The sequence below is a fragment of the Lepidochelys olivacea genome (assembly GCF_965140295.1).
Source record: "Lepidochelys olivacea isolate rLepOli2 genome assembly, chromosome: 21".
Classification (NCBI taxonomy): Eukaryota; Metazoa; Chordata; order Testudines; family Cheloniidae; genus Lepidochelys; species Lepidochelys olivacea.
The window spans coordinates 15,839,176-15,855,768 of record NC_140431.1 but is presented as its reverse complement, the minus strand read 5'-3'; the positions used below and the strand labels follow the sequence as shown (position 1 = coordinate 15,855,768).

The 16,593-nt window shown below is 52.6% G+C and overlaps 1 protein-coding gene across 1 annotated transcript in view; it reads right to left on the bottom strand.

The window, feature by feature from the left end:
• TNNT2 (troponin T2, cardiac type) overlaps positions 1 to 16,043 on the bottom strand; it is a gene marked incomplete at its 5' end in the record, with an annotated part of 29,438 nt that extends 13,395 nt beyond the window's left edge. The window contains 14 exons of the mRNA XM_084611587.1: positions 493 to 583; positions 1,434 to 1,543; positions 3,085 to 3,195; positions 4,037 to 4,114; positions 4,566 to 4,682; positions 4,994 to 5,054; positions 7,566 to 7,587; positions 8,627 to 8,662; positions 10,685 to 10,714; positions 12,614 to 12,667; positions 13,627 to 13,653; positions 14,504 to 14,521; positions 14,641 to 14,651; positions 16,036 to 16,043. Coding sequence (XP_084467713.1) covers positions 493 to 583; positions 1,434 to 1,543; positions 3,085 to 3,195; positions 4,037 to 4,114; positions 4,566 to 4,682; positions 4,994 to 5,054; positions 7,566 to 7,587; positions 8,627 to 8,662; positions 10,685 to 10,714; positions 12,614 to 12,667; positions 13,627 to 13,653; positions 14,504 to 14,521; positions 14,641 to 14,651; positions 16,036 to 16,043 — 774 coding nt within the window. The remainder of the gene's footprint in view (positions 1 to 492; positions 584 to 1,433; positions 1,544 to 3,084; positions 3,196 to 4,036; positions 4,115 to 4,565; positions 4,683 to 4,993; positions 5,055 to 7,565; positions 7,588 to 8,626; positions 8,663 to 10,684; positions 10,715 to 12,613; positions 12,668 to 13,626; positions 13,654 to 14,503; positions 14,522 to 14,640; positions 14,652 to 16,035) is intronic.
• Between the last annotated feature and the right edge of the window lie 550 nt (positions 16,044 to 16,593).

Sequence of the window (16,593 nt, the reverse complement as noted above, 5' to 3'; positions counted from 1 at the left end):
GCCATTAGGCGACTTGTGAGTGTACAGAACGGGAGGGCCTGACAGACAGCCAGGTGTTTGCTGCTTAGGGAGATTCCAGCTGGCTAGATGATCCACAGGTGTCCACGTCCAGCAGGCTGTTTTGCAGTGTTGATAGCTGGGAGTCTACAATGTTCACATGGCATTCACTAAAGCTCTGGGGCCACCACTTCAGCTGGCACAAACTGGTGTAACTCTGCTGGGGTCATTAGCACTTTGCTGATTTACACCAGCTCAGGGTCTGGCTCAACTCACCTGAGCGCACTGGCCTTGCACTTTTGGAGAGTTGGGTTCAAATCCAGGTTAGGGAATGGGACTGGGGATCTCATCACAACCTCCATCCTCAGGAGAATGAGGGAGCTTTCCTCAGGTTTCCCCGTGATACAGTTGGCAGGCTGGGTACAATAGACTCAGCCGGCTCCCCACAGCAGAGATGGGGCCACAGGGGGAAGCTGAGGTCAGAACAACCCTCACCTCGTATTTCTGCCGCTTGAACTTTTCCTGCAGCTCGAATTTCTCAGCCTCCAGGTCGTGGATGCTCTGCCACAGCTCCTTGGCCTTGTCCCTGGGGGGAAAGCCATGGGGAGCCAGTGAGGAGATGCAGGGGGGCACGGAAGGTTATCCATGTGATTCACCGAACCACACACAGTTCTGATCCCCACCAGCCTCCAGTCCCACTTGTGATGAGGTTCTTTAGGCTTTGCCCCCCAACAGGGTAGATACAGGGGACTGGAGCAATGCCTGAGTTCACGCCATGTCGGCACCTGCTGCCTACTGGTGCTTAGCCCACCTAGGACCATGCAGTGCCCTTGGTCCACGATGGGGACATAACACAGGCATAGGGTGTGTGATCACAGCTCCCCCAGCGGCCAGCCCCTGTGACTATACCAGCCTGCTACTTACTCACAGCCCTGGAGTTTCCCTCTTGGCTCCCATGCTGGGGGCTTGCGCTTCTGCTGCTCATGAGTTCCATCCCAGCCGGCAGCCACAGCTGCCATCCCCTTGGCCACAGCGGGAGTAATGGGGATGGAGGGCTGAGGCAGCCCAGAGCTGCTGGGTCACAGATGATCTGCTGCTGCTTTCTCACTCCAGCGCGGCACACCCACTGCCTTTCGGCACTCCCCCCTGCATCTGCACGCCCGCATCGACGGCGTCCCACAGCTCAACCCGGCAGCCTGGCCACTGCAGTGCGTAGCGCTGCCCTCACAGTCTGGTACAGGAGGGGGGGCAGCTGGCCTCGCTTGGGGTGAAGGAAGAGGTGGGAGGGGGCAGGTTGATTTGCTGCCCCTCTGGGTTAGTGATGCAAAGGGTTCTGGGACTCAGGCTCCAGCCTGTGAGCTCGTCTCCAGCCTGGTAGGTTTGTGGGGAGTGGGGGGTGGGGGAGGGTACTGCCCCAGTCCCTCCCTTACGCTCACCTCAACTTGTCTTCGTTCAGGTGGTCGATATTCAGAGGCTTCCGCCGCTCGCTGAGGATCTTCTTCTTCTTCTCCCGCTCCGTTTGTTTCTTCCCACTTTTCTTCTCTGTCTGAAGACATCAGCTGGCCCGAGTCAGAGGGAATTTAATTCCCCCTCCTCTCCCTGCACTGAACTGGAGTGACCCCTACACCTCAATGGCATGGAGAGGTTCCAAAGGGGAAGCCCAGCGGAGCTGAGCGAGATGCCCACCCCGGCCAGCCTTTTCAGGAAGTCCACTTGCCATGAGGCTAGTCCAGTGGAGGGGGCACTAGGCTGAGACTCAGCAGACCTGGATTCTATTTCCAGCTCTGCCATTGACCTGCTGGGATATTCAAATAAGACACTTGACTGCTCTGTGACTCAGTTTCCCTTGCCTAACTTTTGTCTTATATAGTTAGCTTGTGAGCTCTTTAGGGCAGGGACTCTCTCTCACTGTGGGCGCACAGCACCTGATCTCAGCTGGGCCCCTAGGCGGAGCTGTAATACTTCCAAAAATGGTACTTCTCCCCAGAAGGGCATGGACAGCACCAAAACTACCAGCCACGGAACAAACAGCCTGGAAGACAGGCAGCCTGTCATGCCAGTAAAGTCTGCGCGGCAGAGTCCTGAGGGCTGAGTGCCCTGCACAGAGAAGGAAGCAAGAAGGCTGCCCTAGGTGACTGCCGTGGTTCAGTCTAGTGGGTAGGGAGATCGGCTAAAGTCTGATGCTCTGGCGATGACCTTATCGCACAGGAAATAACACCTCCAAAGGATGCAGGAAGCTTCAGTGAGACTCACCCCTCTCCTGCAGCAGGAGAATCGGGCCCTGGAGTTTTCTGATTTAAGCACAATCTCCTCGCAAAAGCAAAGGAGGACAGAATAGTGGAACTGCACCAACGGCCCCTTCCTCCACAACCTCTGCCCTCGGTTCAGGCTTCTTCTCCCTCACCCCCTTAAGGGTCTTCCTTTCATGGGAATTTTCCCAGCATGCTCCCCTACAGCTGGCCCCTTTAACTGTGGGATGGAGCCCCCAACTACAGCCTTAAGACAGACATTTGCCTCTAGCTGCTGCAGGCTGCTCCTCCCGCGGTGCTAGCCAGCCTTTGGCTGCCTTAGTGTTGTTTCTTCCTAGCTCTTCACTCCCTCTGGGGCACCTGGCATTGGCCACTGTCGGAAGACAGGATATTGGGCTGGATGGACCTTTGGTCTGACCCCGTATGGCCGTTCTTATGTCTCTGTGCCCTGAGGGTGGTCCATACGCACTCTCTGCGCCTAGAGTCGATCCACCACCCCTGCCACCAGCCACTCAGTTATGCCAGCTCCAAGGACTGAAGCAGCCTGATTGCAAAGGGACCTCTGGTTTTCAGGAACAGAATCAGGAGTGGGAGGAGCAGGCAGTTGTAAAGTTAGAATCGCCTCGGCCAGAGGCCAGCTTAGCACGGCCCGGGGTCATTGGGATGCCATGGGGACTTGGCATGCTGTAGAGAGAGATGCTGCCATGAGGGTCCCCAGTTGGCATCTGGCCCCCAGTAAACAGCAGAACGAACACACACGCTGAGTCCTGCTACTGGGTGGGGACTCTGGCTACCACCACCACGGCCAGTTCCCAAGCATCCCAAGCTGGAATCGTACCTTCTGCAGGTAGCCCCCAAAATGCAGCATGTTGGAGAAAGCCTTCTTCTTCCTGGCATCCTCTTCCGCCTTCTTCCTGGCCTCCTCTTCCTCTCTGCGGGCTCTCTCTTCCTGTCGGGGTAAAGCCAGAGCAAGAGGGGTCTCGAGGGAAGCCAGGGGAACTCACTGCTGCTAGAGAGACAGACTCAGCAGAGTGAGAGCCTCTGGGAACACACAGACAGCTACAGACCAGACCACGGGCTGCACAGTCACATGCCATGATAGCTGCTTATGTACCGATGGGCTTTGCTGTCCCTTGCAGGCACCTCCCCATGCAACAGAAGCAACCACCTGTAGGCTGCAGTGGCCAGTGTGCACCAGCCATGAATAACTCCCCCAAGTAGAAGGGCAAGTGGGGCTCAGGGCAGCAGTCACCAGTACTGGACATCAGCCTGGACACCAGGCTTTGTCACCATGTTAACGCAGTCACTTAACAATACTGCAAGTGGTGCAGGCCCCTGTCTGAGCCCCTCTGGAGCTGGGTGCTGGCTCTGGAGGAAGAACACCCTGTGATGAAGCAAACACCACTTCCTCCATTGCCTGGAGGTTCATTCAAGCTCTCCCCAGCAGAGCGCTAATCCATCCCAGCCCTGTATCGCTTGGGAGAGCTGTGAGCAGCCCAGCCCAAGGCTGCAGCTCAACCAAGGGGCCCTGGTGGAATATGTGGCCACCAGCTCCCTGGGCCAAGCAGGGCCTAGGAGTCTCAGTCCCAGGTGGGTCTGGAGCGTCCCTGCCGGCTGATCTAGAAGCTGCACTAAAGGGGAGTCCCCCACAGCTAGAAGGAAGGTCCCTGCAGTACGAGAAGGGGTAACAGCAGCTGCTCCCAGCTGGACGACAGGGGAGAAGGCTAGACCCGGCTCCATCGCTGGGGGTTTTGTTGGCCCTCTCCTGCTCCGGGAGGCGGGACACTCACAGCCATGCGGGCCTGGCGCTCCTTCTCCCGCTCGCTGCGGATCCGCTGCTGCTCCGCCCTCTCCGCTCGCCGATGCTCCTGCAGGGGAAGAGCAAGGCTTGGGCTTCGAGGCTGGGGACGACCCCCGCCCCCACATGAGGGACCCAGGGAGAGCTCTCTCTGGATCCCAAGTGACTAGGGGCCCAGCCCAAGGGGAAGCATTTGCTCTGTTGGTATGGTCAGGAGTGCCCGTTTCCCTGCCACGTGACCTCTGCTTCCTCCAGACATGGCTGACCACCAGGATGATGGGTGGCGGGGCACCACATGACCTGGTATCAAATAATGAAAGATGGCACTTCCCAAGTCCTGGGTCCAGGCTCCTCAGTCTGGATCGGACCTTGGTCCCCTCTCTCTCCCCTGAGTCCGCATCTTGCTTTTCTAGGGCTTGACCCTGCTCCCCCATGTCTTCAGCAGGGACAGAACATGGCCCTTAACTTGGAGACTCGCGGTGGGGAGGAGTAATGGGACAATCTGGGACCTCCAGACGTACTATTCGGTCCTTGAGTGAGATCAGCTCCTCTTCCTCTTTCTTTCTGTTCTCGAAATGGGCATCGATCAGGCCCTGCAACTCGTTCAGATCCTTCTCCATGCGCTTGCGGTGAATGTCCTGTATGGAACATGACCCTGAGCCAGCCATCGCTACTGCCCTCCCAGATCAATAGCCACTAGGGCACCGTGGGAGCCAGGGGCCATTTAAGGATGAGAGCAGGGGCTGGCAGGCATGGTACCAGGTCCCCTGGGTACATATCCAGAGGGGCTGGCAGACTTGGTACTGTCTGGGCATGCTGGGTACATGCCTGGAGGGACTAGGAGATGCTTGCATGAGTGAATTTAGTGCCAGCCTGACAGCCCCGGTGACTGAAGCCCATGGCTTACCCACAGAGCAGGCCCACAGTCCATTGGGCACCCAATACTCACATCAAAGTCCACTTTCTCCCCATCTGGGATCTTGGGAGGCACCAAGTTTGGCATGAAGAGCCTGCAATCAGAAGCAGAAAGGAATTTCTCTCCGTTCGGCTGGAAAACGGATTATGGCCTCATTTAACTCCAGGTAGGAGAAGCTTCTTCGTAGGTTAATTTAGTGTTCATACAGACCTGTTAGACAGCACACTGCTGTGAAAGGTGGCAGGAGAAAGTAGCGTGTGTGTGTGAATACAACTGTGAGAGTCAATCTACTATTAGGTTTCTATGAGCTTTAGGGGCCCAGAGGTATAACTGCCTAGATAATTGGGTTTATAGAGTTGTGTTGTCATTTTTTGGCATGTATAGACTGTAGGCCCCGTTCTACCATGGAAAGGGGATCAGGCCCTCACAGAGGCAAAAATACAATAAATAATTGTCCAAACTTTTTACCAATGAAACCCTGGCAAATAAGCTTGCAAAAGAAGTCATTCGCGCACACACCCAGCATACGTAAAGATGGGGGGAACAAGTCAGTTTTCAGCACAGGGCAATGTAATACTAACTTGAGACTGCCAGCCAGGGTGGAATAGCGGTTGGGGGGTTGTTTTTATAGTGAAGACACCTGTCCCTGGGCACCCCCCAGCTCCGTTTCACATGGATCACTACTGAACAGCTTTGGATCATGGCCAGTTCAAGTTAGCCTGGAGCAGTGAGCCTAGACATGACTGGCTTGGGGTCTCGTTGCTATTTCCCAGAGCTGTCCAGGCCCCAGTGTTTGTGAAAAACAGACAGAGTGTAAGGTGACAGCCCACTATGGATGAAATGCACAAGCACAAAGCACCGCCCCAATCTCATGTAAGTCCTGGTCTCAAGCAGTTCCTAGGCCTCCTGCTGGCCCTCTGCATGGGGTGCATTTCACCCCATCTGCAGTCTGGCATTTGCAGTGGCAGCTACCAGACAAGTCCCCTAGCCACCTTCGCCAGGAAAGCACCCCAAAGGTTTAGAAAATGGTCACACTTTCAAGCAAGGAACCAGAATTGAGCGATGTGGCAGCCAACCCCAAGCTGCTGACGGGTATCTACCCGGTGCTTTTCCCTTGATAGGCTTGAAAGTTTTATCAAAAAGACCAACAGAAGGTTTGGGGGAAGTGAGCCATCCAGCAGCTCTGGGGCAGACACTTCTGGGCCCAAGTTTCAATTACGGGAACCTTAATAGCGCCATTGAATGCAGCATTGGGGTGCTTAAGTATGTCAGTGAAACAGCCTCATCATCCACAATAGACAGTACATAGAAATAATGGCAATGGCCCAGATCCTCCAAGACATTTAGGCACCTAACTGAAACCAATGAGAGTTAAGCACCCAAATACCTTGGAGGATCTGGGCCAAAGTGCTTATTGGAGTATCCAGATGCAAATGCCCTGCTGACAAAACGGTACCACCCACAGATCTCAAAGGAGAGGCAGTATCCTCAGCCCTATCCTACAGGTGGGTAAATTGAGGCGAGGGTTTGGGGAGGGACCTGTCCACACTAAATCAGTGGCCAGACTAAATATAGGACCCAGGCATCCTGGTTCCGTCCAGTCTCATCTGCCGGGCCATCTGAAGGCATCTACTGGTAGAAGTAAGCCTGGGGTGCAGATTTTGATTCTCAATCCGGCTTCAAATTTGAAAAAGTTTTGCTTCAGGCTTATCACTCTTAAGAGCCCTGCTCAGCTGGAGAGATGATCATGGACTGAGCTCGCTGACCGGTATTGCTGATGCTTCCCTCCAAACCCCTTTTGTTCCTTTGAACCTCATTGAGACGAGGACATTGCTAGTCCAGCTCTTCCTTGTACCTGTCAGCAAAAGCAACGTGTGTGTCCACCCAGACCAGCTAGGTGCACAGCCCGTTGTTAGGCAGCAGCATTATTGCAGAGGCTTAGACAGCTGAGCCTACCTGGCGACACTCGGAAGGGTGGAACTGAGGAGTAGGGAGAGAGGAAGGAAGAGAAGGTTTAGCAGGGTGTATCCTTCCCGGGGCCTAGAGCACTCGGTGCTCCCTTGCTTTATCCATCTAACAGGGAACTGGGGCTCCCAGGGATTCATGAGAACGTTCCCATTCACCTGCAGGAGATTCCTCCACCTGAGCAGGTGGTTGTCTCAGGGAATGCTCGGATGGCTTCCAAGAAGGTCCCTTCAAGGAATGCACAGGGGGCTTTGCTGCACTGGAGAATGCACCACTAAGCTCCTATATCACAAGCCAGAGTGCGAGGTTCTGATTGTGCCAGTGAATGCACAAGCTGCTCCCGACTCACCAGCTCTGATCGCACTCTCCCTGTGCCACACTCCCCACCTCCCTCGCCCCCCTTGTTCTCCGTCGTCCCTTCCCCCCACTTGCTTTTCTGCTCTCTCTTTCTCCTCCCCCACCCTCTCCCTATTTCGCTTCCCTTCTCCTGTTCTGGGGCTGTTTAGCCCCGACTCCACCCCTTCCCTTTGGTATTTACTGCACTGTATACAGCCCCTGCCCAGCCATACGGCAGAGCGATTCCGCACACACGCACAATCCAAACTTCCCATCCCCCTACACAAAATGCATTTCTACTTACTTGGGCTTTGGCTTTGACTCCCCTGCGGGTCCGTGAGAACCAAAGAGAAACACAGAGTTAATGGCACAGAGAGGTTCGCCTTTTCACTGCAATGTAAATATCAGTGATGGGCCGGGCACCCCCAGACTCCCTTTGCTCCATGTAGGGTGACCAGATGTCCTGATTGTATAGGGACAGTCAGGATTTTGGGGTCTTTTTCTTATATATGCTCCTATTACGCCTCACCCCCGTCCCAATTTTTCACATTTCCTGTCTGGTCACCCTAGCTCCATGCCATACTGCAGGTAAACCTACAGCCTGGAGTCAGGTATGGAGGAGCCAGGCAGTTCACTAGGGCTAGAGATGGGCCCAGACTGTCAAATCTGGCCAGATTTCAACCACCCCATCCACTTAAAGAGTATTTCAGCTCCCAGCAATTGGTCCAGTCTCCTTTCCTATTGCCTGTCCAGACAGCGCTAGGCGGCTGAGGAACTCCATTGCATAGGGTAGACCCTGTTTTTGCCCTGACACTGAGGTACATGCCCCACAACTGCTTCAGACATTCATAACGTGGCTGCCTGCGGGCTCCCCACCCCATGCAGGCAGGCAGGGGTTCCCCTAGTGGCTGGGAACAGGGGACACATTGCCCCAAGAAGCTGCCCAAACTGTTAGTGCAGGGGCGGGCAGTGTCCCCACCATACAGGCCCACCTCAGCCACAGCAAGCCAGCGGCGTGCCCGCACCAGCAGGGAACATAACAGCTCTCCTGGCTAGTATGTGGGTGCCCGGTACAGGGCATCTGGTCCAAAGCTCACACCCCTATTCAGCCCCACAGCCTAACAAAGTGAAGTCACCTGAATGGATGTGGCACCCTGTGCCCCAACTCCCCACGCCCCCTGGTCCTGCTGCTGTCTAGTGACGGGTGCTCATGCTCATCATGGGGCAGGGGAGAGGGCAGCGGGGTGGTCAGGAGGGTTTGCTGTCCGCTCCCCCCAGGAAGGGATGGGTGTATGTGAATCGGGACTCGTTCCTTCCCTCCAGCGCAACTCCCTGTGGGGCACAGGGAGAGGACAGGTACGTTACCTTCCCCAGACTCCTGCTCGTGCTCCCCCTCACCACCTGTGGGAGAGACAGAGCTTTAGCCCCCAACCACGCACCCGATCTGCGCCTGCATGGCCAATCGGTGCCACTGTACACGCCCTGCACTCCAGGAGGCAGCAGGGATGGGCTGGGGGTGAAGGGGACGCGGACTGAGCCTTTCCCCCACTTTATCCCCAGGTGGCATGTCCCACCAAGACCGGGCCATGGATTTTTAGTACCACCGTTCTGGGGACTTGAGACGCATGGGCCTCAGTTGAGCAAAACACATTGACCGAGTGACCACCAGGTGGCATCTTAGAATCATAGAATCATAGAAGATCAAGGTTGGAAGACACCTCAGGAGGTCATCTCGTCCAACCCCCTGCTCAAAGCAGGACCGATCCCCAACTAAATCATCCCAGCCAGGGCTTTGTCAAGCTGGGCCTTAAAAACCTCTAAGGAGGGAGATTCCACCACCTCCCTAGGTAACGCATTCCAGGGCTTCACCACCCTCCTGGTGAAATAATGTTTCCTAATATCAAACCTAGACCTCCCCCTCTGCAACTTGAGACCATGGCTCCTTGTTCTGTCATCCACCACCACTGAGAACAGCCGAGCTCCATCCTCTTTGGAACCACCTCTCAGGTAGTTGAAAGCAGCTATCAAATCCCCCCTCATTCTTCTCTTCTGCAGACTAAACAATCCCAGTTCCCTCAGCCTCTCCTCATAAGTCATGTGTTCCAGTTCCCTAATCATTTTTGTTGCCCTCTGCTGGACTCTTCGCAATTTTTCCACATCCTTTCTATAGTGGGGGCCCCAAAACTGGACGCAATGCTCCAGATGTGGCCTACCAGTACTGAACAGAGGGGAACGATCACGTCCCTCGATCTGCTGGCAATGCCCCTACTAATGCAGCCCAATGTGCCGTTTGTCTTCTTGGCAACAAGGGCACACTGTTGACTCCTATCCAGCTTCTCGTCCACTGTAACCCCTAGGTCCTTTTCTGCAGAACTGCTGCTTAGCCAGTCAGTCCCTAGTCTGTAGCGGTGCATGGGATTCTTCCTTCCTAAGTGCAGGACTCTGCACTTGTCCTTGTTAAACCTTGCCTAGCATCTCCTATCCTGCCAGCCCCAGCACTGGAAACCCTGTCATGGCAGGGTCAGTCTGGACACCTCCAGCTGCCTTGTGGGAAGTGGCAGGAAGGTGAAGGTCAGAGCTCCAACACAGACATCCACCAGTGGAGTGAGGACAGCTCCCCAACGTCGCCTTCTCATGGAGGGGGCAGACGCAGAGCCAGGTGAAGCACAACGGCTTGGCTTTGCGGCGGCACACGCAAACGCGTTCTTCAGGCCTAGCTCAGGCAGCCTGATGCTGCAAGGTGCTGAGCACCCTTATTGCCATTGATGTGCAGGAGTTGAGAGCTCTCTGCACGCTGTAGGGGGTATGCAGCAGTGTGCAGGGCTGGGCTGGTAAGGCCAGGTTTTAGGTGCTTTTGCAAATCCCACTAGGTGCCTCTTTGCATCATTAGGCACCTAAATACCTGTAAAAATCTGGCCTTTAGTCCTCCATGGTGCTGAGCACCGGGCTGATACATGGTCCAAGGGGAAAACACAGCTGAAAACTGGCTTCAGGTGGAAACGTGAGCTCTATGGGGTTTCAATGGGAGACACCCCAGATTCCCTCCAAACCAAGCCCTAGCTCACTCAAAAGGCCTGAGAGTCCCAGACAAGCTTTTCCATTTACCCCACTGAGCTTAGACTCTGAAAGCAGAAGAACGTCCCCTTCTTACCACAGGGTGTGTGAAATTCTCCCCTGTGCAGCACAAGGCTAGATCACAGCAATCTCACATGGTGCGTGGGGGCCTCATGGGCCCTCTGCACTGGGCAGGCAGGGACAGCGTCCCTCCTGGCGGCCAGCTTTTACACAGCAGGAGTCAGAAACCCCATTATTAGTAGCAGATGAGTTCAACGGAACAGGGGGGACCCAGGGCTCAGAACAAGTGGGATCAGGCCTGCACTGACCCGCATGTGAACAGACCCCTCTCCCCAGTCTTGCTCTTACCTTCTTTTTCTTTAGCTTCATCTTTGTGTTCTATTTTAAAAGCAGAAAGGACAATTCGATCAGAGACGGGTCATGGAGGCAGACACATTCATCCCCCATGAATGCCGTGGGGAATTCCTCGCATTCTTCACACAGGCTGGGTCTCCACCGCTGGCATTTTGGTATTGGATGATCACAGCTGAGACAGCTCTGGCCAATTTTTACACCATAAGGGGCAGATTCTGATATCAGTCACGCCCATGTCGCTTGGGAGTGGGTTCAATGAAACCTGCAGAGCCAGGCTGGATTTTCAGCAGTGTAACAGAGACCAGAATCTGGCTTTAAGCCTGTGTAATACCAACAGACCCCGGTCCCCAGCTGTCGGCAGGCGGGATCAAACCTGGGACATCTAGAACTTAATGCATGAGCCTCTACTGCATGAGCTAAAAGCCAACTGGCCCTTAGCTAAGGCTGTAGAGCAAAATCATTAATCTCTCTCTCTCTCTTTTTCCCCTCCCCCTCTCTCTCCTGCCCCTTGGTGCTACTCGATGGGACAGAACACCCCACCCAGGAGTAGGGTGATCAGATGTCCCATTTTTAAAGGGACAGTCCCATTTTGTGGACTTTTTCTTATATAGGCACCTACCTAGTACCCCCGACCTCCTGTTCTGTTTTTTCACAGTTGCTATCTGGTCACCCTACCCAGGAGGTGTGTGGGTTACACCTGGAAATTAACAGGCTGAGGAAAGATACAGACCTCTCCAACAGCAGAAGGATGCCAGCTCCTAGCTGTGTTATTTCTCTTTATTTACATGATTTTATTAATATTTCAGGGCTGATGGGGTGCTCTGTGCTGTACACCACACAGAAGATGGTAGTGAGTCTAAAGACAGGGGAACAGGGAGAGGGGAGAGTTACCCCCCGAGGGCTACTCTTGGATCCAGTCCCTGCAGAGCTACAGCTTCTCCGCTCCTGTGCAAGTTTGACCCACTGGTCAGTCTGTTATGAGCCCCCGTCCGTGCTGAGCGAGGGAGGACAGGAGGCTGTTTATAGTCCCCAGCTAGGGAACCTGGCTCTTGAGCTCAGGCTGTACTGATTCAAGCTTTTTACTCTGGAGGGCCCTGGTTCAACCCCCAGCGTTAACAAAGATAGCGGCCGTCACACAAACCAATGGGCCTGGAGAGGGTCAGGAGTAATTGGAGCCCTGGCTCTGCCCACTACAGGCCAGTCTGCAGAGCCAGCTGGAGAGGAGGAGGAGGAGGAGGAGTTTGCTGCAGCTTGCAAAAGGGCTGACTCTGCATATTACCCCTCACCCCCATAGAAAAGGGCAGCTCAGGGAGGCATGGAGTCTCAGGGAGTGTCTTTGATGCACAGATTCTCCCGGGGTTCTTTGTGGAGCGGTGAAGTTGGGAATTGATGGGCAGGAGCATGACTTGGACATGAGGCCTGCAGAGGGGAGCAAGACCTCCTCTGTTTGGGTGGAGGTGTGGCTCCATTTTCCCTAGTGTGATGACTGGGGCAGTGGGGCTGGTGTAGTGGGGTATCCTGCTTACAGGCAAAATTCTCCTCTTGGATCTCAACTCCGATATCCTGCACATTCTAGACAAAGTTCTGCAAAACACCGACAACCCCATGGACAGAGCTCCTGGTGCCTTCATGTTGGGAGCCGAGAGCACTCGGCACCTGGCAGGATCAGCCCAGATCTATCTTTGGCACCAGCATACTGGGAACTGCACCCTGAGGGAGAGTGCCCCCTTTGCGGAGCTGGGAAGAGGCATGGGTCCCTTGTCCAGCTATAGCTTGAGTTAATGACATGATTTTAAGCATCCCTGAGTTTTTGCAGCTTAGCTGTGCAATCCAACCCAGAGATTAGGCAGCCCACTGAAATGCATGAGAAGGCCAGAGCAAGCTGGGCAGAGGGAGATGTCTCCTAGAGGTTCAACCACCTACCTTCTGCTGGTGTTTCCTCAGCCTCTTCTAGTTCTTCTACGTGCTCTTTGTGGTCTGTGGAACAACATGCAAGATGAGAGGAGCAACTCAGGCTGGCTGGCTGATAAAAGTACATGTTATAGTGAGCCAGCCACAGGGGTATCTGAGGGGGAAAGGCAGTGTGGCCACGGAATGGAGACAGGTAACGGTTCGGTTTGCATAAAATGGGAATTCACCTGAACCTTCACCCCAAACTCAACTGACCTTTATTATTGATGCTTTGAGGGGGGAATTCCCCCCTCATTTCCATGTGATTCTGCCCTGCCATGTTCCCAATATGACTAGAAGGGGAAGGGGCCAAATGCCATCAGAGGCTGCTCTCATGGTATCTCCAAGGGTCTGGCAGGGCCACATGGTGACATCCAGGTCAAGGTCCACCACTCTCCATGGCAACAAGGGATGCAACATGCTTAGTCCCAGTGCGGGGCAGGGATGGGGCGATTTTCATTGTTCTCCTGAACCACCTCCAGGCAACAGAAGTGGCCCTGGTGGGTGCCCGAGGGAACTGCCTTTAGTCATTCCCCCTCTTCTCCTATCACGCGCTCTATTAGTACCACTGGCACATCTGAGCGCCTCCTTCCACCAGAGGGAGCGTTGCTGCAAACAGAGTCCTCTGTGGAAGAGAGAGAGGAGAAGCTGGTAGGCAACTGGGGCTCTAAGGAGGGATTTAAAAGACTGGCACTGCCTGGAGGAGAGAGAGGAATACAAGGAAGGAACCAAACAATGGGTGAGTTTGGCAAATTGATGAAAGTTAGAAATGCAAGGATGCATCATGGATTCAGATGTGATCTTAGGGCAGAAACGGGGAGGAAGATACAACAAGCAACACCAAGAGGCAATGGGCAGAAGAAAGAGGTCACACTCCATCGCATAGATAGAGCATGTACATATATACAACAAATCACAGACATTGCATATGCAGAATGTTGGCAAGCATTAGGGAAGGGAAAGAAGAAGAAGAAATGTTTTACTACCATCTTCCTCCTCTAGCCATTCTTCTTCTTCGTCAAGGTGGAAAGTGGCAACAGTGAAAGGAAGAAGCGGAAAAGGTTAGTCAGGTATCGTAAAGCTGTGGCATCTAGCTAGAGCGTCCGCTGGCATGTTATCGATCTCTACTTTCCCAGCTACGTCCTACAGCTTTCCTGGTGTTTATCCGGCTCTGCTATGCAGGTGTTGCCCAGGTGTTGTTAAAGCTGTCGAATATTAAGGCTTTTCTTCACCAATATCCAGCAAACATTACAAATATTCTCACTCACACACAGCAAAGAAGGCTGCAAAGCTGCTAGATGCATAAACTCCTCAGCTTCCAGTCCTTATACTGAAAACGCAGCAAGCCCAGGCTGAACTGTCACTCACACAAGTCAGTTGAGACTCTAGCTTCCTTTCAGTTATCACATCATCATCATCGCAGACAGGCCGGAGCTGCGAAAGTTTTCAATCCTGAATTCTCCCCGTGCTCAGATCTGAGGATTTAGTTGAGGCCCGTCTCCAATTATCCTCGCTACTAAAGCGAATGCCAAATAAACTCTTAGGGTGAAATTCACCCCTGTGCAGAGGACTGGAATGAGGTCTACATGCCTCTGAAGTTGCTCATTAACCCTGTGGGTTGCGTCAGTCCCCTGGACAAGGGTGAATTTCACCCTAACTGAACATCAGCTGAAGCAAAATTTGTTTTAAAATTGGAAGGAACATTCCCAGGACCTTTTTATACAGTATTTGCATGACTCTGCCCACCTGCAGCCATGCCATGCTAAACCATTCCAAGCAAAAAAGGAAACAAAGTATCTAAATAAACCAGTAGCAACCACCCCATGCCCTCTTGTCCCTCCCATACAACAGGGAAAAACCTACCTTCTTCAATATACTCCTCTGCAGGAAAGGGGAAGAGAAAGGGAGGGAGAGAACAAGCAGGTTATTGAGGTTATACTGATAGTCTTAGAAGCCTCAGTCTGTCCTGATGTGCAGAAAGATGCTGCTCTTCCTCTTACCTTCCTGTTCCCTGCAAAGCCAAAGGAGAAACGGTTGGGTTAGAACATCGGTTGCACGTTTCTCCCAGTGGCTGGTCCCGGGAAGGGGGGAGGGATGGGGGCGGATCAGAACTTTCCAGCGAGTTGTATTTTCATTGAAAAATGCGGATTTGTCAAAACAAAACTGTTCTCAAAACAGCGTCCATTTCGACAAATCTCCGACTCAGAAAAGAAGTTGGGGAAAAAGTGTTTTGTTTTGACATTCGCTAAAGGAAAATTTCTGGTTCAAAATAAATGTTCATTTAAAAATCTAAGCTAATTAGACTGGGGAAAAAAGGCCAAAAAAAGGGGGGGGGCTCAAAATCCTAACAAAATGGTTCAAAATTCAGACATTTTGACTGATCTGAATTTTTTGCAAAAAGAAAAGGAGGACTTGTGGCACCTTAGAGACTAACCAATTTATTTGAGCATGAGCTTTCGTGAGCTACAGCTCACTTCATCGGATGCATACTGTGGATCAATATCATACACATTGTAAGGAGAGTGATCACTTTAGATAAGCTATGACCAGCAAGAGAGTGGGGTGGGGGGAGAGAATACCTTTTGTAGTGACAAACACCCATTTTTTCATGGTCTGTGTGTATAAAAACATCTTCTGTACTTTCCACAGTATGCATCCAATGAAGTGAGCTGTAGCTCACGAAAGCTCATGCTCAAATAAATTGGTTAGTCTCTAAGGTGCCACAAGTACGCCTTTTCTTTTTGCGAATACAGACTAACACGGCTGTTACTCTGAAACCTGAATTTTTTGGTGTTTCTGACTCACGAACATTTGAGATTTTTTATTTTTCATCCGAATTCAGAATTGGGAAAGTTTTTAGACTCTCAAAAATATTTGCAGGATGGGAAAGCATGTTTCCAGTGCAGCTTTATGGGACAGGGGGAGTTCAGAGAGCCCTCCGTGGCCAGTTTACACTATGTTGTGTTATGCATTTCTACAGGCTGTGTTTTGTCTCCCCTCGTTACATGGCAGCAGAGATGCGACCGTGCTGGAAGGTTTTTGTCCCAGTTTTCCCGAAGTCTGGAAGTGTTTGGATCTCGGGGCTTGGGTCATCCCCACCAGTGGGGTCAGAGGGTTGGTAAAGAGAAACAAATTAATTTATATATAAACACTTAATCACAGTTCTCATTTATGGGAAGGAAGGATGGTTTTATGGCCTGCAATTCTGAGATCTACTGATGAAAAGTGCTGTCTAAGAACTAGCGGGTACTGTTGTTAGTACTAATAAAAACGTGAATCATTCCCACAGCTCCAGACAGGGCTGAGTAAGAATGAGAATGAATGACTCTCGATGGGACTTGATGCAGCTACACCAAAATTGCAATGGCAGCCACAGAGCAAGCTGCCTGCTTTACCCCTGCATGAAGAGGGCTGGCCGTAGGAGGGAAGATTTTAAATCACCGCACTTACTCTTCATATTCTTCGATGATTTCTTCGACGTCTGACATTTTCAGTTAGCTAGCAGAAAAATAAAAATTAGAGAGAGTGTTAAAAGCTACAATAAAACCACAGCAGTGCACTCAGTCCTTCATTCTTAGACATATTGGAGCATGATTTCTGTGTCCATCTGGGATGAACTCCGTGCAGCCCCATGGCCCACAATTTCCCACATGGCCACTGATTCTGGGTGCCCACTTGAGACACGTTTGGACTGATTGTCAGCTGTGCTGAGCACCCTCTAAAAGCTGCACTCTCCACGTCTGAAAATCAGGCTGCGGAGGTGGCATCCAGAAATCCAGGCACCCAAAATCAGGGGCCATGTCTGAAGATTCAGATGATTTGCAAGATATTTACAGTAACTCACCAACAGCCGGAGAAACCTAAATGATCTGCCCAAAGTATTTGTTTAGACTAGGAATTTTCATTTTGATTCACTTGGGTCTTACATCACACTCCCATCACCTCCTCCCCTT